The sequence below is a fragment of the Aythya marila genome (assembly GCF_965140915.1).
Source record: "Aythya marila genome assembly, chromosome: 17".
NCBI lineage: Eukaryota > Metazoa > Chordata > Aves > Anseriformes > Anatidae > Aythya > Aythya marila.
The window spans coordinates 13,074,658-13,099,582 of record NC_139058.1 but is presented as its reverse complement, the minus strand read 5'-3'; the positions used below and the strand labels follow the sequence as shown (position 1 = coordinate 13,099,582).

General features: G+C 52.8%; 1 protein-coding gene across 1 annotated transcript in view; it reads left to right on the top strand.

Annotated features, from left to right (window-relative positions):
- Positions 1-387: 387 nt before the first annotated feature.
- The window catches only part of MMP17 (matrix metallopeptidase 17), a 50,183-nt gene continuing 25,645 nt past the window's right edge, over positions 388-24,925 (top strand). Inside the window, exon 1 of the mRNA XM_082774392.1 lies at positions 388-596. Within this exon, the coding sequence (XP_082630518.1) occupies positions 468-596 (129 nt within the window). The 5' untranslated portion in view covers positions 388-467. The remainder of the gene's footprint in view (positions 597-24,925) is intronic.

Below are 24,925 nucleotides of genomic sequence, written 5' to 3'. Positions count from 1 at the left end.
ACCGAGCAGGGCTGAACCGAGCCGCAGCGCGCCGCGCTCAGGCTGCGCGGTGCTCGGCGCTGCACAGCACCCCGCTGCCAGCGCTCCGCACAGCCCCCTCCCCGCCGGAGCGCGGCACCGCCTCCCTCATTAGCATCCTTCCTCCTCCTCCTCCTCCTCCTCCTCCTCCTCCTCCTCCTCCTCCTCCTCCTCCTCCTGCCGGCGGCCGGGCGCAGAGGGGTGCATGGCAGCAGCAGCCCAGCCGCGCTCCGCTCCGCTCCCCGCGCAACTCGCGCGCCGGGCGGGGGGGGAGATGTGAGCGCGCCCCCGGAGCCGCGCCCCCGGCTGGGAGCGGAGCGGAGCCCCCCGCGCCCGGCGGCGGCCGCAGCGCGGATGTTGCGCGGAGCCCCGCGGCCCGGCGGAGCCCAGCGCGGGGCCGGGCCCTGCCCGGGGGGGCGGCGGCGGCGGGAGGTGCGGGGCGCGGGGGGATGCTGAGCCCCGCCGGCCGGCCCCGCGCCCCCCGCCGGGGGATGCTCCTCGTCGTCGCCCTCTGGCTGGCGTGGCAGGAGGCGCCCGCGGCGCCCACCCCCGCGGCGGACGACATCAGCCGGGGAGTTGTGAGTACCGCGGACCCCCGCTCCTCTCGCCCCCTCCCACCTCTCGACCTCCCTCTTTTTCCCCTCTCCTCTTTCCCGACCGGCTCCGGTGGCTGGAGATGCTCCGGTGCCCTCCAGCTGGCACCCCCCGGCACCCCCCGCACGCCTCCTCCCTTAGCACCCGGTGTCCCCCTCCGGCCAGCACCCCCCAGAGGTTGCGTCCCCCAGGCACCCACGGAATCCGGTGTCCCCCCGCCTTGTGCCCGCTGTGTCGTGCCCCCCCCCCCTTGTGCCCTGTGCATCCCCTTGCAGCCATAACCCCCCGCGCCCCAAGTTTCCCCCAGCCCTGTGCCCACGGGGCAATGGCCCCAGCAGCGCTTCCACCCGGATGGCAATTTTTCTGGCACTAGGAAAGGGCTGCCCCCTCCCAAAGACTCTCCGCCCGTGGTGGTGGCACAGGGATTGGCAGCAGGTGAGGTGAAGTGGCACGTTTGGAGGCAATGCCAGCCCTGGGCCAGGGTCCGGCTCAGGGCTGAGGTAGGGGATGCTCTGTGCGGGCGGGGGGCAGAGGGATGTGGTGCTTCACCCACCTGGGCGTGCTCGTGGTTCCCCTTCTCTGCACGCAGGTGCCTACTCCGCTTGCAGGGAGAGGGCAGGTTTCTAGCAGGCAGCAAGTTTCAGCTCGTGTCCCTCGCACATCACGGTGGCAGCAGGTCCATGTGGCTTCATGGGGAGAGCCCGAGGCTTTTCTCTTGGAGGAAGAAAAGTTTCCTGCAGCTGAAGCCAGCCACAGCAAGAGGAGACCTCGGCGCAGGGAGGAGAATCCCCATGACCCCAGCACACCCAGCTGTCGGGAAGCCGGCTGCCGCTGGGCATGGGCAAGCAGTTCTGGGGCTGGACCCGCCTCTTTGGAGAAATTCCCTGAAATTCAGCAAATTTCAAACATCTGCCTGCGTGCCGCTGTGAAGGAGGGAGGGAGGCTTTTGCAGCACGGCAGGGTTACCTAACGAGGGAGGCTCGCACAGAGCAGTGCGCCAGGACGCTGCCGCTGCCACCGCCAAGCGTTGCTCCCACTCCCAGGCTGCTTCCCCAGCCCCTGCCTGGGCTCTGGGGAGGACAAAGGATGTCCTTCCCCCTCAGTTCCTGGCGGAATAGGAAATGTGGGGAAAATGAGGCACATCTGCATTATTACAGTGCATTTGCTTCCCTCTGTAACCAAATGTTAAAGCTGGGATTAATATTTAATGCAAACAGCACATAAATTGGTGTATTCTGCCCCAGTCAATTTGACTCAAACTTCATCTTTGACCTGCTTTTACCCTTGCTACCCTCTGTGCTGCACGCAGCTTTAACAGGTTAAGTGTTAACACTCGAGGGGACTTATTAGTTACTGCTGACAACCCTCGGGCATCAAGGTACTTTTTGTCCTGGGCCAAATCTGAGCAGTTCAAACCCGTGCCAGAGAACTGGGCAGAGCTGGGGCTGTCTCGGGAAGGAAGGGTACCAGGGACGGTGAGAGCTATGCGGAGGTGAATGTGGGTGAAGGGAGGTACCGAGGGCTGTGAGACCCAGCCCTGTTTTGGCTGGGCAGTAGGGACTGGATGATGCTCGATGCGCATCTCGGTGATTTCTCCCCTCCCATGGGTGTGCTTGCTGGGGCAAATCCATCTCTCTGGCTTGTGGCGGCATGGGAGGGAGTAGGACTGGACTGACTGTAAAGCAGGTCTGTGCTCGTGAGCAGCAGGGAGCAGAAAATGCCAGGTGTTTTCGGAGGTGTTTGTCAGGAAAATACCAATGTGGGGGAAGTGAGCACTTTCAGAGTAATTATTTGACATCCACCTTATGAAGCAACTAAGAAATTAAAGATCTGTGATGCATTTCATCCAAATATTTGAAAACTAGGAAGCATGAAACCATGGCAATCGAAAGCTCTGCTAACCTTTGAAAATCATATCCAGTGGTTCTCTGCAGCAAATAGAGCACGATGTCAACACAGCTCCTGCGTTCAAAATACCCCCCCAGCAGCTGCAACACTTTCTGCGTCGAGCAGGGCTGTGCCTCCGAGCTGCGTGCCCTGCTCCAGTCCTGCACGGCTTTGGGTTGGATGAAACAGCGATGCTGGGCCAAATTAAAGTTCAGCAAAAGGAACGAGGGCTATAATTCAATGGCAGCTCCTGTTAGAGTGCTGCCCAAAGCAATATAATCCTGACTGATTCTACAGATTTCATCACCAGTTGAATATCCTGCCCAGTTTATAAATCTAGCTTGATTATTAATATTTTTATTATTACCCATTAGCTGCTCTAACAAAGAGAGCATAAAATAGCAGGTGGAATGAAGCTTGACTTGAGTCTTTTCCTTGAATTTTAGCAGATTGGGTCTGAGATTTACTACTTTACTATTTGCACTGCTGCCTTTCCTACGATGAACCCCTCACACCACCCTCACTGGCACACTGAAAACCAGGGGTACCCGCAGCCGTCCCAAATTGCATCTTTTTATGGCTGTTTGACTCATGAGTCTCAGGGGCCCGGGCAGCAAGAACTTCACACACGTTAGCAGTAACCGAGTAATGAGAGCTCTGCCTCCGCTGGGCTTTGAACCAGGTCTGGAGGGAGGGCTGCCTTCAGCTTTCAGTTTTTGTAAGAGCCGGTGCAGTGCGATCCGTGTTGACCCGGAGACGCGCCAGCTTGAAAACGAGCCTAATGTTGAACCTCCGGTGGCTCCTGTGGCTGGGCTGCCTTACCACTGCTGCGGGTCCTGGTGGGGAATGAGGTGTGGGTCGAAGCTGAGCAAGCTTTGTCCCGAGGGAGAGGCTTCGCCCTGGTGCTGGGGCCGTGGTAGTGGTGGTGGCATCATGAGATCAGCCTGCATGGATGAGGGCTCTGCGGGTGACAAGGGACGTGGAAGTACCAGGGAAGATTTAGTTTGGGTAGGAGAGCGTGGGTGCAAGGAAGCTGAGTGTGAGCCTCTTCTTCTTGACTGCGTAGCTGAGGGTGACAGGGAAGGTTTGCCCATGCTCCCCAGGCGTTTCCCCAGCTGGGGCTCACTGGGCATTCCTGGGGGCTTGCGTATGAGCGATGCCTCCCGCTCACAATGCTGGTCTGTGTTGTTACTGGAGGAGTTGCTCCCAGGGGATGGAGGCATTTGCATTCATCGGTGGAGGCCCCGGACCACGTCCCCCTGCAGTCCCAAGCAGCTCTTTGTTCGGGGCAGGGCCCTCGCCTTTGTGGCCGCTTCTTATTTGAATGACAAGGATGTGCTGGGGGAGAGCGGGGAGGCGCTGAGCCCCCCTGGTGGGCTGGGGACACACAGAGGTTCCTCTGTCCCTACGTCGGGGAGCGAGGCACGAGAGAGAGGGCTACAGAGCAGCCTGTGCCCTGCACCTCCCAGGTGCTGGATTTCAAAGCAAATCCCATCCCTGCTGGGGAGATGGGCCCTGGTTTGGTGTTTCAGTGGTGCTTGCTCTGGCTCTGGAGCAGCTGAGGAACCGGAGCATCCATTTACCCCATTCCTGATCCCACTCAGCTGGGAGCTTTCCTGAATTGCCCCATGGCAGCATCCGGGGCAGGGTACAGCCCCACCGAGGCACAGCGGGTGGTCTGGCTCAGGGTTTGGGACAATTAGCCCTTTGCAGCAAAACCCTAGTGTGGAGTTAAGCTGTTCCTTCTACAGTGAGAAACTACCAGACGGGTAGCGTTCTGTTTCTGCTAATGGGGAAATTAAAAATTGATAATCCCAGTTGGAGCTTCCTTCAGCCTTCTGAAATGGCAAGTGTTGCAGGACAAAATAGTAGGTTCCCTAAACAACAATGCATTCAGGCCAGCTGCATAGGGGCGAGGAGCTTTGCTTGGCCCCTCTGCCATAAAAGCACTGCCTTCCAGCACAGAGCTGTGCCCATCCCAGGTTCATGAATTCCCTCCAAGAAAGCTTAAGCTACCATGGAAAAAAAAAAAAATGCTGCTGGTTACATTTTAAGGTACCTCTTGAAGCCAAAGTACAATGCAAACTAAATTGGCTTGACAAAAGGCTGGCTGGAAGCTTCCAAATAGACAGGCTCTCGTGAAAGCATTTAATCTGGTATTAAAGCCCTGGCTGGTTTGAACTGCTATTTCCTTTTCAGATATGAGTTCCCCAGACCTTGAGATACAGTAATGCAATTTTGTCCCATGCTTGGCTGCTATTGTGGGCCCAGCCGTGTGAATTACGCGGGGTAGTTAAGCTAAATTACCCGCTTTAATGTCACTGGGGGCTTTCCCATGCCTGGGGGAGCAGTGCTGGCGATGAAGCAGGCAAGCCCTCGCCTGGCTGGGTGCTGCTGTCCAAACTGTGCCTGGTGTCCTCGGGGTGGGCCAGGATGTATCCGAGTGTCCTGGGACCAAAACTCTCCTCCCTGAGCTGTGACCCGGCTTGGTGGAGGGTGGGAAGGAGCTGTGCCCCTTTGCCATTCTATTTCCCCTAAAATCATCGTGGTGTTCATGCAGTGGAGGTCGCTGTCTGTACCTGACTCAGCCACATCGCTCCTGCAGGATTTTATTATACTCCCTCATTAAATTAACTTGCAAAGAGGTGATGCGAAGCATGGCACGTTCCCATCCCTGCTGTGTCCGGCCAGGGCTCTCCCAGCCCGGCGCCTGCGGCTGGCAGTGAGCTCCAGGAGCTGCCTGCCACAGACATGGGTGTGACATGGGTGGCGCTGTCACAAAAGCAGGCTCTCGGATGTCCCCGACACCCTGCTTTGTCCCCGCGAGTTCATTAGCGCTAGCAGCTCGCAGTGAGTCATCGCTGGGCCGTGTGCTAATTTCTCATTATTTACTCATTGGCAAAACCGCTGCAGGAATGAACTGTGCGGCTCGGAAAGGTCACACTGCAACAGAAGAAACCTTTATTTCTGGAGTGCTGCGAGAGAGGGCACATGCCCAGCCGGGACCTTGGGGCTCATCTGGCCTCATGGCGGGGACAACGTGGGAGGGAAGAGCCCTGCTCCTAAATGCAGCACATCCTGTGCAGCCCAACAGCACGTGGGAAGCCTGGGCCACCTCCTTGTCACTCCCAAGAACCTCTTGGTTAGGGAAGAGTTGCACTCGAAAGGCAAGGAATTGCTTTCAAAATAACCTGAGATCTGACAGCAATAGTTCTCAAAATGCTTTCTTTAATCAAAATCACTTTAAATGGGTAGATTTGGGAGTTTCAGAAGCTCTTCCCAATGCGCGCGTGCATCTGCATGTGTCTTCTTTGTCCCAGATTTTTATGAGGATTGTCTCTGATTTCTGGGTCAGAGAATTAAGAGATTTGATGTTACATTAAAAAAACACACCAAACCACATACACGAAGTTAAATCCAGTGCAAAAAACAAAGCAGGCGTGTGGGGGCGAGGGAAGAAGCTGCTGAAGTCGAGCAGAACTGGAGAATTTTAGATGAGCGTCGTGAGAAACTGCCTCAGACAACAGGTTTCTTCAGAGAGAAGTCCTGCGGTGACTGACACGGAGTAAATACCAGAGTTCACCAAGGAGTGTGGTCTTCAGATGACACTGACGGTTTGATTAGCCATGGTGACTTAATAGAAGTCATCTGATTAAATCCAAGGAATTTCCTTCATCAGAGCACACCATGGGCACAGAAAATCATTCTTCCAAGAAATCTGGAGATGATCTACAGTGCCCAGCAAGAACAATCCCAATAAGGTGATTTGGAAAGTGGCAGAATATTTGTGGGTGTGGGGTTTCTTTTTTTTTTTTCTTTCTATTTTTTCCGGAGGGATTTTATGCCTGTTGACTGTCAGTGGTCAGGCGGAGTTGTTCACATCATCTGACATATTATTTCATCCTGACAATATTGATCTTTTGGGTGAAAAAAGCAATTTTACCTGTGTCACAGGGTCCTTGCTGGAAGGTGATGGACATGTTTGGATTATATTGTCTTGTTATTTAACAAACCCTGAATGGCATCCCCTGCGGCTCAGCTCCCAGCTGCTGAAGATCACCCAACAGACAGGCTCTGCTGTTACATCCTCAGTTTACTCTGCAGTTCGAGTTCATCTTTTGAAACCTCCCTATGCACATTCTTCTTTCAGGCGCCACACAAAATCTTTCATCATCCAAAATACAAGAAGGAGATAAGATGTCTTGACTGTTTCAACAGAGATCTGAAATACCCTTTGCAGCCGCTGTCCTGGGTTGTGTAGGTTGCCTGTCCTGCACTGCAGTGGAGGCACCTAACCCTTGTACAGTTTCCCAAGGGCCCCCATCCCAAACCATCCAGCTCTGGACTTTTTCCACCTTTCTTCTCACCAAGTGACCCTTGCTGGAGATGGCAGATTTTTAACAGAGCAAAAGGAAGCTTCTTGGGTTGTCAGCATTTGGGGACCTCACCATCTGAGGGTTTTTTGAGGTTCAGGGAGCAGATCTGGGAGCGCGGTTGGGACCAAGTGACTTTGGAGGGGCCTGAATGGGATAAAAAATGGGAGAGACGAGTGTGCAAGGAAGGCAGTCCCACGGGATCCTTTCCAAGCAGCAAGCTGGACACACTCATTTGAAGGAGGGTTCACGTGGCTGGCAGCTACAGGCTGTCCAAACCACCACACCTCTCGGCAGTACTGCTTGTTCTCAGACTTGGATGGTCGGTGTATCGCTCAACCCTTCATAACAACTCGTGTTTATCAGCAGGATGTCACACACAAAAGTACTAGGGCTGGTGTCCCAACTGAATTGCACCTCAGAAGGCTGCTGCTTGCTTTTCATATCTTGCTGAGTGAGAGAGAAATAAAGCAGTCTCTCCTGGTTTTCCTGAGCCCACTGTGAGGGATCTTCTCCAGAGGCATTACAGCCACCCAGCAGTCCTTGTATCCCAGCTGGAGCCTTGCCCAGGCTTGGTGCATGGTGGGGACTGTGGTGAGGTCTCTGGTCCTGTTCCACCTCATTCCCTGTGTTTGGTTAATTGTCACTGTCCTTCTGGCATGTCTGCTACCAGAAGGGTGGCCGGCGATGCTGCTTGAGAAGCGTCTTTGCTTCTTTGAAGTCTTCTCTGCATGAAATTGGCTTTTGTTTGTCATGTTTGTTCTCCGTTTTGTTGTCCCTTGGCAAATTCCCCGTTGCTCTGTACCAAACCCATGTATTTTGCTGTTTCTACTTTTGCACCCTTCATGTCAGAGATGCTTTTCAGTGCAAAAGTAAAAGGGAATGGGAGCCCCCTCACAGACACACTTGTGAAATGGCAATGTGTTTGATAGGAAAGCACAGCTGAGGAGAGCTGGGTGTTTTGGGACTTTCACCACATTTTGTTTATGCTGAAGAAATGTATCCTCCAGGCCTGATCAATGAGACTCTGAAACGAGGAATAATCTTGCTTGGCCTCAGCCAGCACTAAAGTGTACAGCAATCCCGTTCCTCCTCCCGGGCTGGATGCATGTCATATTGCATGACAGAATGACAGCCCCGTCAGACAATCTGCTGCTGTTTTGGCGTTTCTAATACACCTCATGCTTTGGTATGTACTCACTCAGTGTCCAGCAAGATCAAGATAGTCTAGAGGAAATCAGCTGCTGTGCTCCAGGGCCCCGACAGGCAGTGATCGGGGAGATTTGAGTAGTCTTCTGCAAGCTCACCTGGATTCAAAAACTCCCCCAAGAAGATCTTATATTAATTTTTCTGTGCTCAGAACCATGAGCGCCAGGTACCTGAGAGACTAGACGTGTGGTCATTGACCAAATTGTGTGGCTCTACGAAAGGCAACCTGGGCTCCAAGCACCGAGCAGCCCAAGAGCCCCTCTCACATGTTTTTATGAAACCTGGGCTCTAAACAAGGGGATGAGTAAATTTGTAATGATGCTGCATCTCCTCACCGGTTGCACCTCCTCATTTCCTCACCGGTTTCACAAGAGGCCTGGCACCGTGTCTCTTGGTGTGGGCGCTGGCGGGCACCGCTCCCTTTTATCTTTTGTCTGAGTGGGTGCTATACATTTGCTGGTGTCGGAGGTAAAACAGTCTAAATCCTGGCTTGCAGCTCTCCCAGGTAATGCCCTGAAGTGGCTTCTGCCTCCTGGACACTGGGAGATGAGCTGGCTGACACCTGGGTCGGGGTAGGTGAGTCCCTTTGGGTCTGCTCTGCAAAGTCCATGGGCTGAGCCGGGCCTGGCCCTTCTCAGGCAGTGTTTTGTCACCAGGGGGTTTACTTTCCTCAGTCCCTCTCTTTCCAGCTGGGTCTGTCCCCACATCATGGTCTGCCTGGGGCACACCGGCACCCTGCAGACACAGCCGTTTGCCTGAGGAGCAGCTCTTCTGCTCCCTGCAGACCCTGCCTCAAGTAAAGCCGGGAGCTTTGCGGCCTGGCGCTGCGTGCCTGTGGGATGGAGGGGGTCAGCAGAGATAAGTGGTGGTGGCGGTGATGGTGCTGATGGTGATGGGTCACTCTTCCTATCCCAGGCCCCTCTCTGGAGACCTTCAGCACTAGCAGAGTACCCTCCTGCACCTAGGGGCTTTCTGGAAGCTTTCTACGGCAGGGCTTAGCAGGTTCTGCCTGGGGACACCGCTGTGTCCCCGGCGGTGTCGTGCCGGTGCCCTCTTGTGGAAACTGGGAAAATATCCGAGGAAATACGTGTGTGCTGTGCTGGGTGCAGGCATTGGGAACCTGTCCGTGGGACACAAACAGGTGCCTGCCCCTTGGTGCAGGCTTTTGGTCACTAAATCGCTGCACAGTGACAGCAGCCGTGCTTTAAGTAGGTAAAGTGTGCAAAATGCTTTATGCACCATCATGCTCTAAGTCTGCAGTTTCCTCTCTGCCCCTTAGCAGACGTCTTCAGCTGTTAAAGGCAACCTATCTCCTGCATCTCCTGGGCACTTGGCAGCTCCATTCTCTTCCATCCGTGGTTTCCTGGAAGGAAGCGTCTGTAAATTTCGGTGATACGGGTGGAGGTCATCAGTGCCAGCCCAAGGTGGGGGCCGTGCATTGTAGGAGTGGAAAGGGAGCCTGAGCTGTGGCAGCTTTGTGTCAAATTCATCTGGAGTCCTTGGGGTGACTTGCTTGCTGTCCCTGCCACATCATGCCTGTCTGTGCAATCACAGATAATCGTTTTTGCTTGTCTGCTTAGAGGAATTGTTTCTCAGGGCAAGGACATCTGCTTTCTTGTGGTTCTGGGATCATTTCTCAGCCTCTACGTTATCAAGACCCACATGGTGTCTGAACCCTGACAGTCCTGAGTGCATTTCCCTTCAGCTGTATTCCCAATGTTGAGTACAAGGAATTCAGTGCTGGGAGCCAGGCTTGTGCAGAGCCAGGTCTGAATGGGGGCAAGGAGCTGAGCCTATCTTCACGTGCTCACAGAGCCCGGATCGTATTCAGAGCCAATAGACACAACAGTAGAAATTTAATTAATGCTGCAAAAACCCTTTAAAGCAGAGTTTCTGGCAAGACTGCCAGCTCCACCATGCGAGCAGACAGGATGCCTAAGCAGCCTCTGCAGGGAACTGTCACAAAATAACAAATGTTTCTTTGCCCGGATGGTTGCGAGGACAATGGAGGCGATTGATATGGCATGATCTCCTTCTCCAGGGTAGCCTTGAACCCTAGAGAGAAAACGAACCGGCAGCCAGCTCCCAGCACATCACCCTGGGGTGCTCCAAGGAGCTGGGAGGTGTTGGTTGGCCACTGGGGGAGGCGAAGCGCCATCCTGGACCACCTGGGAAGGGCGCAGGGTTTGGGCATCATCTGTGGGTACTGGGGTACAAACGCAGCAGAGGCTGTGCGCCCAGGCTTCCTTATCTTCAAGGGCCATAAGGGCCTATTAGATAGAAAAAGGGAGTTCCTGCTCTTCATTAAGGATCACAAAGGACTGAGTTGTTTCCACGGCATCCACCCAGCCGAAGGACGAAGCAGAGCCAGCACTGCGCTCTCCCCGGGCCAGGCTGGCAGGCGCAGGAGCTGACCTCGGGATGAGCAGCCACTGGAGCAGCTGCAAACAAATCCTTTAAGGACTCTCCTGACATAAATAAACATGGAAAATAAATGAAGTCCCCGGCATGCTGCCCTCAGCTGATGGGAAACAAGCTGCATTACCATCGCAGTTCAGTAACCTGGAAGAGCTTCAAAAGCAACCTGCTCACCAGCCCTGGGAGCCAGGGGAAAGTGGAGAGCTGCTTGGGACTGTGCAAAACAGGATTAGGAAACGTGACAGAGCGCTAAACAGTGCGGGGAGAAAGTACTTGAACACAGATTTACGAGTGACGATGGTTTTCCTATGAGGACAAGCAGAAAGAAGAGGTGGTGGATGTGCAGGGTGAAGGCGAGGGGAGGGCACCGGGTTTCTGTGCTCAGCTTTGCAGCTGTGACCTGGGAACACCGCCTGCGTTCCCACAAGCAGTAATCATACTTTCTGCAGGGAAATACACTGAGAGTTAAGATGAGGTCATGTAAATCCTCCTAGAGCACTCAGTGATGCAAATCCTATCCAAAACAGTGCAGAATTAGGTGCCCAGCAAGTTAAAGGCTTTTTTTTTGGCTGCAGGCCTCCCCAGGGATACCTCTGGCTTCAGGGTACAGGCAGCTGGCATGGGTGGGGGAGACCACGGTGGGATCACCCTCACAGGCTGATGTTCACATGTGGGACATCCTCTGGTCCCTAATGCTCACTGGGTCTTCTCTTGGGGAAACAGTTGCCAAGGGACGTATCCCACTGTTCAGGGACCTGCGAGCACACAGCCACTGCTGGCAAGAGCATGGAGAGTCGGGAGAAATGGCAAATATTCAAGCTCCGTGACCATTCATTTTCCTTGCATTCTGTGTAGCCACAGGCAGGCATGGTGAGAATGATATGGATTTTAGTTTTTAAAACTGAGAATTTGTCTGGTTGTTGGGTACAAATCTGCAAGAAGGAGAAGCTTGTTTTCATTGCAGAAATCTCCCGGGGCTTTTGCAAGTTTTGTCTCCCTTGCCCCATCCCCTGGAGCCGCTGGGCAGTGAGGAATGTCTCCCCATTGGGGTGTGAGCAGGGAACTTCTGCCTCCCACTCGCTCCCCACTCTGTGCCGGTGCTGGAGGCATCGCTGCACGCTGGGCTGCTGCGTCCTGCTGCGACCTTTTGCAATCTGTCTCTGCCCCACGTGTTTTACGGATGGGGAATCATCGCTTCCTTTCTATGGTGAAGTCCTTTGGCGGTGACAAATGGGAAGTGCGGCTCATCCCACCTTCTGCAAACCTCTGGCTCCCCTATATTAACCAGCGTTTTTTCAGCCCTCCCTGAAAGCTCATCCATCGTAACAGCATCCCAACAGAGCGGCCACATTACCACTGCTATTATTTAGGCTGCTGCATTTCTCCGGCTCTTTTTGGAACACCCCCCAGCCACCCATCTCCTGGCAGTGCTGAGAAATGGTTGCCAGGCTCATTACTAGTGACCTGCTAATGAGCCAGGCCTCCGGACACAGGCACGCTCATCCCATGCACTCCCCATGTTGTATTGGCTGCCCACAGGGATGAGGGGATATTTTGACCTGTAAATCCCATCTGGTTTATGACCTGCCTGCCTGGTTCCTTCAGGAGGGGTGCCAGAAGCTCCTCCTGGCACGGGTGGCATCGCTGGGACCGCTCCATCCAGGTCTGCATTAGCCAGGCACCAGAGACGCGCCGTTCCCCGTAGGTGAGCAGTGACACAGCTAATGGCTTCTGCCACTTGACAAATGTTCCCTGACACTGCCGGGGAGGTCATTGGATTTCCCCCAGAGCAATTTGTCTTCCCTTCCCTGCCACGCTTGCACTCAGCGCCGGTGAGTAGCGGGCGGCACAGCACCTGGTTCCTGAGCCATGCTGCTGATCCCAGGCACCGCCTGTCCCACAGCCCCGGGGGCGAGGAGCATTGAATCCAGCCCTGTTCACACCCTGTGTTTACAATTATGGTGGCACGTAGATGGAGAATAATCTTTTGGAGCAGCACTGGTGAGCGTGTCGCTACCGATTTGCCAAGGCAGGGAGCCTGATCAGAGGTGACAGCGGGGAAATTGGCAGAGAAGCAAGCTGCAGGCCCAGCGAGCATCCCCACGCTGCAAGGCGCTCGGTTCTGCTGCTGCCCTGCCTGCACTGGTGGGTGCGCAACGCCACGGCCAGCAGGACCTGTCCTTAGCAAAAGATTGAAACTGCTGCGAGCTTGGGAAGTTTTGTCCAGGAGTCAATACTTTTGGCCTCGCTCTCTAATGCTAAATGAAATGCTAACTTCAGCTGTTTAAGGAAAAACAAGCAGATAAACAGAAGTCTCTAAGCAACCACATAGCAAGACCTTGAAAATAAGTCTGAGTGAGATGGAAGAGTCTTGAATTTTAATGTTGGGGTCAATGCTGGGTTCATTTCCCCATGGGAAGGGGATCGTGCAGAGGGCACAGGGTGGGTGCAGAGCCCCAAGGCATCACTCGTGCTTTCCCTGGGCTTTGCTGCCAAAGGAGCAGAGCGTGGCAATTCCGAAGCCTTCAGGAGAGTGGGAGCTGAGATCCAGGCCTGGAAGGAGGGTGCTGCTGTCAGCAGCACCACTTGGGTCCTGTTGTGCTGCTCTGCAGGGAGGTGCTTGGGCCTTTTCCAAATAGCTCCTCTGCGGACGGAGGGATGGGGTCTGCGTTTCACATCTCATCATCTGTGCGATGTGATTAATTCATCCGTCTGTTAAAACCTCCTGAAATTGGCCAATTTTGCTGAGGTTTAAAATAGATTATATCCATCTCCTAACATCGGTTTTGCAAATAACCACTTGGCAGCTTCTTAAAATGTTAAAGATAGGGGCTAGGCTGCACACTGCCAAGGAGAAGACATATTTAAAAGAGATAATATGTCTTCTGTGTGAGCCCAAATGAGGAAATAGATGTTTGTGAAGCTCTTTAAAGCATGGTTATGTCAAGAGCAAGAAGATCACATTTGTATGCAAGGTGAAGAAAGGACTAGCATTTTTATTTTCCTTCGCCTCTGAACACTTGCAATCTGCAACCAGAGAAATTGGTGGTAATTCCTGCAAACCGATCTGCCTGGGTCAAGGTGTAATTCTGAACCTTGAGTACCTTTCACTTCAAGAGAAATTCAAATGATTTGATTCTGACACCTTGGCAACCCATCACTGGAATAAACAGGGAGATAGAGACGGAATACGCAGATGGCAGCCGGAAAGCTGCATTGATCCGGGCTTCACACAGCCCTGGGAAAGGCCAACTGCTGCTTCCCCAGCACCTGGGAGCCTTTTTTCATTGATTCACCTCCGTTTTGAGTAATTGGCTTCTGCACATCAGGGCACGTGCATTAGAAAATTGGGGTTGGGTTGCTCTTTTTTGGGTGTGTGTGTTTTTTTGTCATCTTTTTTTTTTTTTTTTCATTTCTTTTTGGACAATTCTCCCAGTTGTGAACAAAGGAAGAATTATGTTTTGGGTCAGGGCGTGAGGATGAGTTTGTCACAACAGGGTGGGTCCTGGGGTTGTGAACAACCAGCCCCAAGCTCCTAACCCATCTCCTCACTCCCTAAACTCCTCTGTAACTACTGCAGCGTGGACTTTGACAGCCCAAATTTCTCATTGCTTTCTGAATCTTCAGCTTGCTGCCAGCCAGGACAAAGCCCCTCAGCAAAGGCTGTTTGCTCCCAGGACAGTCCCAGCTCTACCGGGCTGGATTGGGCCCTTCGCAGGGCTGGGCAGGTGGGACTGGGGGCAACCCAGAGCATCCCCCTGCATTTTGAGGGGACACGCACTGGGTTTTGAAGGAGGGATGTGGAGGAACTTCGTGTTGCCTGAGCTTCACCTTGAAGCCATTGACTGCAAATCGCTGCTTTGCCGCTAGTTTGTTGCATCAGTTCAGAGAACTGCCAGCACCCAACGCGTAATGCCAGCTGCGCTTTCATCAGTGCCGCTGCAGAATCTGACGTTACCTTGGAGTAATGTCTTTATTCCCGGCCTGACTCACTTACAGGAGGCAGTTGCAGCGACTGCACTGCTTTCCGGGCACGGTTAGCCTTGGGGCAGGGGAGCTCCCTGCACCTCTCCCCTTCCAAAAGCAACACAGACGTAAGCAGTGCAAGCAGGTCTTGGAGAAGCAAAGGTTTCTCCCAGGTGGCAATCAGACCGATCCACTTCAATAGCTTAAAAACAGTGCCTCAGCAACCGGGAAAATATGCACATGTGCACTGTTCAGGAATGACTAATTTATTCACACACCTGGAACATAGAAACTTAAGCACCTGCTTAATTCTCATTGACCTCACTGGGTCTGGGACACAACTGCTTGCTGAAGCAAGACCGAAAGAGTGAGAGCTTCCACTGTGAGGCATCTTTTGTCTGACCCATGCATTTTTAATGCAGCCTCGCTGTGGGAATAACTGGAAGGAAGGGAAAGTAAAAGCCTGGCTGCACAGATGCCTGTGGTCCAAGTCTTGTTAGTTGTGTTGGGACAGACATTGCACAGGTGGGATTTTCTCTGTTTTTATGGGAAGGAAAAAGAGAGGCAGGCAAATGAAAAATTAAGGTGTTGTGCTGCTGTGTAATTAGGAAAGCTAGCAAGCCTTGTTAGAAAACCGGTCATTAAGCAGGTGCTGGCTGTGGGCTACAACAAGCTGCTTGCCTCTGGGGGTGAGGCTCTGCCTGCACCTCCCTGGGAGCTGTTTTGGGGGCACTGGCACTTAGCAGTTGCATGCGATCTCCCCTGTGCTGACACGCCGTGCTGGCTTTTCTCCATCTGACCCCGGTGTTGTGGTGCTGAAGGGAACACCCTTGCCCAGCTCTGGCTGTGCTGTGGGTGCCCAGAGCAGAAGGTACCAGGCAGCTGAAGGTTTCCCCTCTTTGCTGTGCAGCTCCTGTGCTGCAGGCTCGCTGCCAGGCTCTCCTGCTCGTGTGCTTGCCAGGGACCTCTCCTGGATATTGATGGTCACCACGAGATGCTCTTCTTGCACAAGCTCCTCTGTTATGGCTTCTGAACGAGCACATGTGGCGTGGAGGAGATATATGGTGTTGTCTTTGGGGTACCCTGGTGCCCTATCATAGTGTCAGGCACCAAGAGGGGCTCCAAGACTGCTGGTTTTGGAGGAATTGGTGCCTCGTGGTGCGTTAAATTATTCACAGGTAGTTTTGTTGGTGGATGGATTTAAGAGTTATGATGTACCTGTAAAAGAAAGGTTTTCAATAATGAAAAAAGGTAACAAAAAGATAAAGCTATTATAGGCATAATTAAAATGATGCATAACTATGTGTTCTCCGTGTAGCTGCTTCAGCTCTCATCCAGCTCGTTAGCCTGAGTAATCAGCCCCCAGGCTGGGTTTGCCCCTGTTCTTGCTGGAGATGCTGCAGAGCTGCCCGGAGCAGGGCAGTGTCAGGTCCCTCAAGGACAGTGCTCCTGCCTACCCCCCTTCCTCTGATTTCTGGGCTTGGAGAGTGGGCTGCTGTATGGAAAGGCAGAAGGGCAAAGTCTTAAAACTTTTTTTTTTTTTTTCCATATCCTTTCATTAGCATATTATTGGTTCAAGGCATTCACAGCCTTTGAAGAGGGCGCTGGGGGAGTTTTATACATCCTGTTATGGGAAACAGTAAATATTTCCTGCTCGCCTATTAACTAATCCACTTCTTGGCAGGGTGTAGGGAGCAGGCACAGCGCTGCAGTGCGTGACACTGGGAGCACCTCCCCCAGGAGCAGCCACCCCCTGGGAGACACGCAGTGAGCTGGTGGCCGGGGATGGAGGTAGCTACTGAGCAAAGCTGGACCAGAGCATCCCGAAACACCCTGCAGCAGCCTTTGTCCTGATGGACAGTGCAGTGTCCTGCTACCATGGGGCATATCATCTGCGAGGGATATGGGATGGGAGCCAAGCACCCTGCATGTGCCCTGCCTGGGCTGTGGGCATCCTGCTGGACTTGCACCTTGCTTGGTGGGGAGCCCTGGGTGATGGCCGTGTAGGACCTGTTGAGAGCCACTTGGCCACGTAAGACCTGCTCGGTCCTTCCAACCAAGCAAGGGGAAGGACAACATCTGAGGATGCTGCCCCGGTTTTCACAAGGCATCCTGGAGATGCCTAGTTCAAAAAATGCTGCAAAAAGAGCTTGAATAATGGCATATTCAGCCAGCTCTTTAATTTAGAGGGAAAAAAAAATATGGGGGGTGTCATCACTTCTGTATCTAGTCCCAGCTGGAGTCTGCATTGTGTTAAGTGCAGAAGTGCAAAGAAATCTCATCTCCTGCGAACTTCTTGTCTTTCCTTGAAGCCCCTGCAGCAGCCAGAGCCTGCGTGAGGCTGCGTCTCCAGTACCTTAGCAACATGAAAGGCATCTCTCGAGCCTCCCAGTTCAGAGAGAATAATTTAAGATTTTTTAACCTTTCCTTATCAGATGCTTTTCAAAAGGAGCCTGGCTGTAAAGTCCACCCATACGTAATATTAAAATGCACTCAGGGATGGCTCAGAGGAGGCTCCCTGCTCACCCGCGGCCTTTTTTCTCCCCCTCCCCAGTTTCTCTGCCCAAGCAGCAGAGGTTTGGGCTTCTCCTGGGACATCCCTGGAGTCAGGGTGGCTGGCATGTGCCCAGATCCTGCCCATACCAGCTGCTTACCAGGGCTGTGAGTGGGGGAAGCCAGCAGAGCCCCCAGCAGTGAAGGGAGGTGGCAGCAGGGTGCTGAGGTGGCTGCCCTCACTGCTGTGGGCGAGCGCAATTTCCCATTTAGCCACGTATTCACCAGGGGCTCTCTTGCTGCTGCTCTCTGCTGATGCTTGTCCTCTTACCAAGCAGTCTGTGAGGTTCCCTATCGGGATGTGCAGTGCTTTCTTCTCCCCTTCTCCGTGTGTTTAATAACCTGCTTCCCCTGCTGCTTTTTTATGCACCGGTGCTGTGGAGGAACCTTTCCCCATACCACCCCATCAAGCGGGTGCAGAAGCTGCCCTATCTGTCACTCATGCCGTGAGAGTCGGGGAGCTGCATGAGGACTTAAGTGTAGGAACTCGGACACGATGTGAACAAAGAGCCCATTAAAATGGTACCCGCTGAGCCAGTGGGCTGCTGTTCCCATCGGCTCCTGCTCGTGGCTTTTAGTCAGATTAAATGCTGTCGGAGCACTCTGAATGTGTTTTCTGCTGTTCCTCCCTCTCCAGCCATCCATCAGCAGCCATCCTTAGCTGCCGTGCTTGTCCTCAGAGCTTTGGGCTGGGTCTGGCAGCGGTGCCGCAGGACTGCGGCTCCTCCACCTCCTGGTGCAGGGCAGAAATCCCAGCCCCTGCTGAGCTGTGGGGTTTTGCCCTAGTTTTGAAGGAGCTGGGGCTTCACTTGTTCTTCATCTGCTGTGTTTCATCCCAAATTTACCATTCTTGAAAGTGGCAAATTGGAATGGATTTAAAGTTTAGGGGTTCTTTTGGCTTTCACAGAGGGCTCTGGGGGTGCTGGGATCAGCACATCTCAGTGCATGGGTGGATGGGACAGGAGAGCACTGGGATGCACCATCCCGGCATCTCCTCTTTAGCTGTACCCATGTTTTGTTCATTTGTAGCCTAGCTGTGAGCCTCCCTGCCAGCCGGGGATGTGGGCTGTCTGCATCTAGACGGCCACCCGAGCGGTGTCCATCGGATGTGTGGGCGGCCAGAAACACGATGTCCTCGCGGCTGGCAGCAGCCTGGGTGAGCAATCCTGCCCGGCGCTGAGCCACCCCCGCTATCTGACGTGCTGCATCAGGGTCCCCAAAGAGCTGCCCTCATTGTAACTGCACCCACCAGGATCTGGTAGGGAAGCGCTGCTGGTGGGTTATTTCAGGAAGAGCAGGGTTGGATCGGACCTCTGCAGTGGTGGAAGTGCCCCCGGTATTTGGGGACAGGCCAGATGGGACAGCAAGGGGTGCCAGATGTCCCAGTGTTCCAGCATGTCCCCTGGGAGCACGGCTCTTGCTGCTCCATCCCTGTGTCTGTCCTGTGAAGGGCAAATATGCTCTGCTCTTACCAGCCGTGCGTCCAGCAGCATAGGGGATGCTGCTTCAGGACAGAAAAATTCCTTCCTGGCTGTTGTCAGTCAGTAATTAGGGCCTGATATATGTGGATTGATTTGATTTCTTTCTATTTTCCCCCATGTCATTATCTGGCTTTGTGTGGCTTGAAATATTCCTGATGATCATAAAATTATCTTGGCCTTTTTAAAAGTCAATACCTGCTACTTAGTGAAACCATGAGCCTACAGGCTGGAAAAGATTCAAGTCTTGCTAGCTTAGCTAAAAGGCATTAATTCACAGAATATATACATGACAATGCCAGCCTAACTTGCAACAAGTTCTGCCTGCAGGATTTCTTCCCTTGTCTACAAGACAGACTTCGGATGTCTTCTTTTACTGCTTGGAAAGCTCAGCCTGGGGGAAAGATTGTGCAAAGCCGAGCAAGGAGGGGACTCCGCACCTTCCTTTCGGTTGCTGAGCTGGGAACAAGGCCTCCTGGTTTTGATGCTCTGTGTGCAGGTAGAAAATGGGATGAGGAAGCCCCAGGATGAGGACTCTGCTCTGCAGCCTGGCTGAGCTACTTTGGGGTTTCCGGGTGTGCTGGGAGCTCTGCTGCTCCTGCCACCCACGCGGCCAGCCCACAGTCACGCAGCCAGGCTAGTGGCTGGCTTGTGAAGCACAAAGGAGAGGGGAGAGAATGCAAAACGTATTAATTGAAGAAGAAACTAATAGGGAAAAAAGGAAAAAAAAAGGAAAGCCTCGTGTGTCCCCATTCAGCTTGCCCACACAAACCTGGTTTCTTGCTGAAAATCTGCAGGACTTCTTGTGTGCAAAGCTGCCACTTTTCCCAAGGGACTTAAATACAGAAAAGCCAAAGCTCCCAAAGCAAAGCTGCCATGGGTTTGTTAACCATCATGGCCCAAATGTGCACAAGCTGACAGCACAGTTGCTACACCGTCCTGCTTACCGAGGTTTGGTGGTTGTACTGCTAGAAAAGTGTTGATTTGGGTGCTCCTAGATTAAGCTATTAAATAAGCATGTGATGGGCGATCGATGCAAAAGATTAAACTTGCATTAACTTCTGGTTTTACATTTTGATTTCTTGGTTATTTTGCCAAATAAAATTAACTGGGATTAATAGCTCCATCAGTGAAGTTGTTCTTCCTGTGCTTGGGAAGCTGCATCCCTTTGAGGAAGGGGCTGTGTCCTGCTGCTGCTGTGCTTTGCCTGGGGATAGCTCTGCTCAAGTAGGTTAATTGCACTGCTGCAGCAGATCTGCTCGCACCAAGTCTGCATCCCGGCTATGGAAGAAAGCAAGGGATAATGTCTCTGCTGGTGGTTGTGGCTTCTCGTAGGAAAAATCTGCATGAAACAAGCCTGGTTTGTTATCGTGGCTAGACTGGTCGCAGTAGCTGACCTGCTTAGAGCTGCGTGAGTGCTCTCCATGCTGCTTCTGCAGGCTGGATGTAGCCCAGAACCCCTTCTAAGAGGCAGGTTTGTGTTTGTGGAAGGTTGCACAGGTATCTGGAAAGGTCAAATTGTTGTGTTTCCCACGTTAAAGAGCAAATAACGCTTATTTACTGGTGCTGTTTTCTACTGTGCTTGCTGCAGTTTGAGCACAGCAGTACTTTTCCTTTCCTGAGCAAAGCAGGAAGAATTAAAATGAGGACAATGAGGCCATCACCGCCCTACTCTGCAGGTCTCTTGCGCACTCAAGGCAAGCCTCGAGCCCAGCAGCCAGCAGAACCTGGTGCTTTGCTTTATTCCCTCCGAGGACATACCTGTTCCACCTTTCTCAACCTTTCTAGAGGGTTTTCTGGCCTCTTTCCGTAGCAACGTCCATCACCACTCTGCAGCAGAGTGTGGGACCTATGGACTTGCTCTGCAGCTGCAGGATGATGCTGGTCACCTTCTCACTCATGCTTCAGCAAGACAGGACATCGTCCTCGTCTATGGGGCAGGAGACAGCAGGCCTGGCCAGTTGGCTTCCACGTAGCTAACAAAGGGCATGCTAGCCATAGGGCTGAAGTGCATGGCAGGGCACATCCCTGCTACTGTTGGGGGAAGGCTGCGGCTGGCGGGCTGTAGATGGTCACTCTGACATTTTCAATCAAACGTGTTTACAGAGCTTGTGTCATGGGGCTGAGGTAGTCAAAATATATGGGCCTTAAAGGAGAAAAAAAAAAAAGAAAGAAAGACAGAAAAGAAGCAAAGCCAGTATGATTAAATGGATCCAATTTAGCAGATGGGTTTTCTGCTCTGCCGTGCAGGATGGCTGTTCCAGGAGTTTCTTGGTGTTTCACATCCACGCAGGAATGCAGAAGGCCTCTCTGTGTAATGAGTTTGGTTGGTGTCAGACATACCCCTGTGGTTCCTGGCAGAACAGGGCTGGGGGGTAAATTTCCCCATAAATCTTGGGTAGTACGTCAGCTGCTCGGGGCTGTCCCTCTATCCTGCCATCACCAAGCGGAAGCCTGCTTGTAGCAGTGATCTGACAAAAGACAAATGCCCATCTCCCTGCAGTGCTCGTGCAATAAAACCCAAGCCTGGTGTGCCAGAGATGTGGCTGGGGCCTAAGGAGAGCAGCCATAGCTGGAGCGATTAGATGGGGTCTTCTTAGCTCTGCCCCAGTGCGGGGTACTTGGCTGGGAAGCCCAGACCCCTTAACCTCGCCATCTGTCTGCAAACAGACCTAATGGGTATGTGAAGTCTGGCTGTTTACACCTAGGAAGGTGAAGGATGCCTCCAGCTGTGTCAGGCTGTATCAACACTGCAGAGAGGCCACAGAAGATTGGGGATATTTTCCCATTAGAGCCCTTTCAAATATATAAGTTTTATAATCTTTTCATTTCATCATTTGCCGCGCAGCGGGGGAGAGATGATCTCTGTGCGTAAATGTGCCTGTTTCCAGCCGCGCTGGGAAGGGGATGTGCGCGCACACAGGCTGGAGGGTGGGGGGAAAAAGGCTCATTTGTCACAAGCCTGGAGTGTAAAATTGCAGGCAAGGCTTTAATTTGCATGTTGGTGCGAGCAGGATGGCAGCGAGTGGAGACACTGCTGTAATTAAGATCAGCTGTGGATCCAAGATGTCCCTCGGGGCTGGGATGGCACAGAGTGCTGTCATGGCAGGAGAGGGCTTGTCTGTGTGTCAGGGCTTCAGATCACCCCCGCCCCTCACCTTGCAAAGCCGATGTGAAAAATTCCACAGACTGAAGGGAAGAGCTCAGGGATCCCTGGGGAACAGCACCCCAAACTGCACGTGGGCACGGTGGGACGCTTAGTCCTTCAGCTCACGGCTACCGAGTCCCCTGCCCATTCAAATAGGCATGAGTCACAACAACAATATTTTGTAACCGTGTTCTTCAAGGGAACATTAAAAGCCACTGAAATATTATTTATTGTCCGCAGCCGGAGTCAGGCCATGCATAAAGCATCGCCTCTTGCGGGATGACTTACGCGCTGCCTTGCCGCTGCTGCTGCTCACTGCGACACGTCACAGGCTGCTGGCTGCTCCTCTTTGGGGCTGCGAACAGGGACTCCTCGTGAGGGACATTGCTGTTCACGCATGATGCTCAGCATTGTTCATGCGTAATGCTTGGTCAAACCCAGACTCAGGCTGCCCTCTGATTTTTGGGAGCACGAGGATCCCTGCTTTGCACCAGGCAATTAACATAAGGTGCTGGCTTCAGCCCTGCGCGTGGTGCGCAGGAGCATAGAGGCGAGTGCCCCAAAACACCTCTGCTTAATTAAACACCCTTCTGTGCCCTGGCCTGTTTCTGCAGCACACCACCAGCATGCGCACTTCCATCCCCCTCTGATAAATGCAGCCCCAAGCTTCCCCAAGGACAGGCAGGGTTCGGAAAGCTGGATGGTTGTGTGCTGACACCAGCATCTCACGTGGCCCTGGCAGCACAGGGGAGCACCGAGGGCTCCCCATGGAGCTGCAGTCCTGGCGGGGGCAGAAAAGGCGAACAGACCTGGTAGTAGTGCACAACCCACAGCTCGTACCCACTTCTGTGGCCATCAGCAGCTGCAGGGGTCCTGTACGCACACAAGCGGTGCTGCATAATTTGGTGCAGCTCGCAGTGCCTGAGAGACAACCGTGTGTGTACCTCTGTATTCATTTTTATGCAGATTGGTGTTTTGTGGAAGTGCTGGTAAAAGCAAGCTCTGGGTTGCAGGGTTCAGCTCTTTGCCAAAGCCAGGTTCTGTATAATTGTAATCGCCCTAGGGAGGTGTGTGAGCTGTGTTTTCGTTCTGTTTCTGCTTTGTTTTGGTTGTTTTCTGCAAAACTGCTTTGGTCCCAGGCCATGATTAACACAAGTTCTCACCGAAAGCAGAGTCTTCCTGGTAGCCACGAGAAAATGCTGTGGACTAATGAGATCAAGTTAAATTATTCATTTCAGTGTGGTTGTTTAAATCGCTAAAGAATTTTGTCATGTTTTGCAAATTGTCCAACATTTTGTCATGTTTTGGGGGTCTTTTTTTATCTCCCTCTGTTCAGTGGGCAATTTCTTACAGCTCCCACAGCCTGTGGTTGTTCCTGAAGTATTTCTGAAGAGTTCCTCCTGCCTGCTGTTTTCACCTTAGGGCTGGTCACCTGAGGACTGCGATATTATTGCTTCCTTTTGATTCAATAGCCTTGCTCTTGAACAGAAGGCTCTTTCTTTTCCTTTTTTTTTTTCCTGTTCAGTAGTTGCCCACAGCATCAATAATTGTTCGAGACACTCGTACAGCTAATAGAAAGAGCCTGTCAACAAGAAAAGCTCATTGTAATACTTCTGTTTTAAAGAGTTTGTGGGAAGCAACAGAGCCAGCCAGGTAGCAAAGGTGCTTTTCCTGCAGTCACACAGACCCAGGGATGTAAGTGGGCTAAATTCTTTCCCAGATGGATGCTCTATTTCACACTCCAGCAAAGCTTCGGATGTATTGATTTCTTAATGTCACAATATTTTCTTTGCTAAAAACTAAATGGGAAGGAGCACCTAAGACCCAGCCCGAGGGCTGCTGAAGTGAGTGCAGGGGCAGCATCTGCTGTCGGCAGGCCCAGCATCAGCCCTAGCACGCAGCAATCGGAGACTTTGAATTCCCAGTTTGCAGGGGGTGATGGAATTTCTGCAGTCTCTCAAAAGGAAAAGCAAGCCGTGCTGTGAGCATATTTGAACAGGCAGTCTGCGTCCTGAGGTTGTCTTGAAAACCAAGTGTACTGAGCTGGAGGGAAGCGCAATGCTACAAGGGGCAGGAAGGAAGCCACTGATCTCATAACTAGTGAATGGAGCAGCAATGTGCAGCTGGGAGGATTTATCAAGGGAAAATATTGGCTTCTGAAAGTAGGGGGACAGTAAAGCTGTGATGGAGGTGCCACTCTAAATCCTGGGGTGGAGGCTGCGAGGGAGGCTGTGGATGGCCAGGGCAGATGCTGGTGGTGGCGGTCGTGCTGCAGGAATTCAGGTGCAGAGCCCGTCCTGGAGGGGGCCCTGTCCTAATAAAAGAGCCAGTAAGTGGAGTTAGTGAGAGATTTGCTTTGCTGTATAACAGCCTGTTCAGTTAGCTACCAGACGTGGTTTGTTTAATGACTGAAACCGAAAGAGTAGGAGCTCATCTCGGTGAGACCAGGAGGGAATATAGATGAACGCCGTTGTGTTCTCGATGCGCCATTGACTTTCCCTACGTCCTGCGAGCAGACGTGCTCTTTGGGTCCAATGAGACGGGCAGGCTCGCTAAGCAAAACCAGGACCTCTAAAGTCAGCCCCCAGGAGAGCCTTGCTGCTCATTCTCACTTTGCTCAAGAGCGATTTGTTCTTCTTTTCAAAGAATTCATCATCCCCTCACTCACCTTGGTCCCGATCCAGCTGGAGGATGGAAGTGTTTGGGAGTTCGCTGCGCAGTCTGCCACGATGATGTCAGTGGCCCACCGTCAAATACTCAGGAGGACTGGAGATTTTAATTAATGTCCAAACAGCTGTGTGCGGAGAGGATCCAAGGAGAGCTGCCCTTGCAGGGTCACAGTCCTGGCTGGTGTGGGTGGAGAGGGCTTGTGGGGGCTTCCAAGGGGGGGAACAGCAGCTGCCCTCCCTGCCAGCCCCCTTGTTTTGGGGAGTAGATGAGGTGAAGGGCTTCAGCTCCCTGTTCCCTCGGTGCCTGTCCAGCAGATGTTTCCTCAGGAGCATTTTCCAGCTGGCTCTGCTTGCAGCAGCCCCTGGCTGCTCTGGACTCTGCTGAGTCTTTTGCAAAATTGTCCAGGAAACCACGGACGTTCCCGTGTCCTGTGTGCAGAAAACCCTGGCTTTGCAAAGTCCTGGCTTTGGTTTTTCTTCATACAGAGATGATGTGATTTCAGGGACAGAGCCTCCTGCCTGGATTTATTTCCCCACGTTGAGCAGGGAGAGCTCTCCCTTGGTTACGTGCGGATATCAGCAGGGCACGTGGGGAGAAGGCTTCTCCTGGCT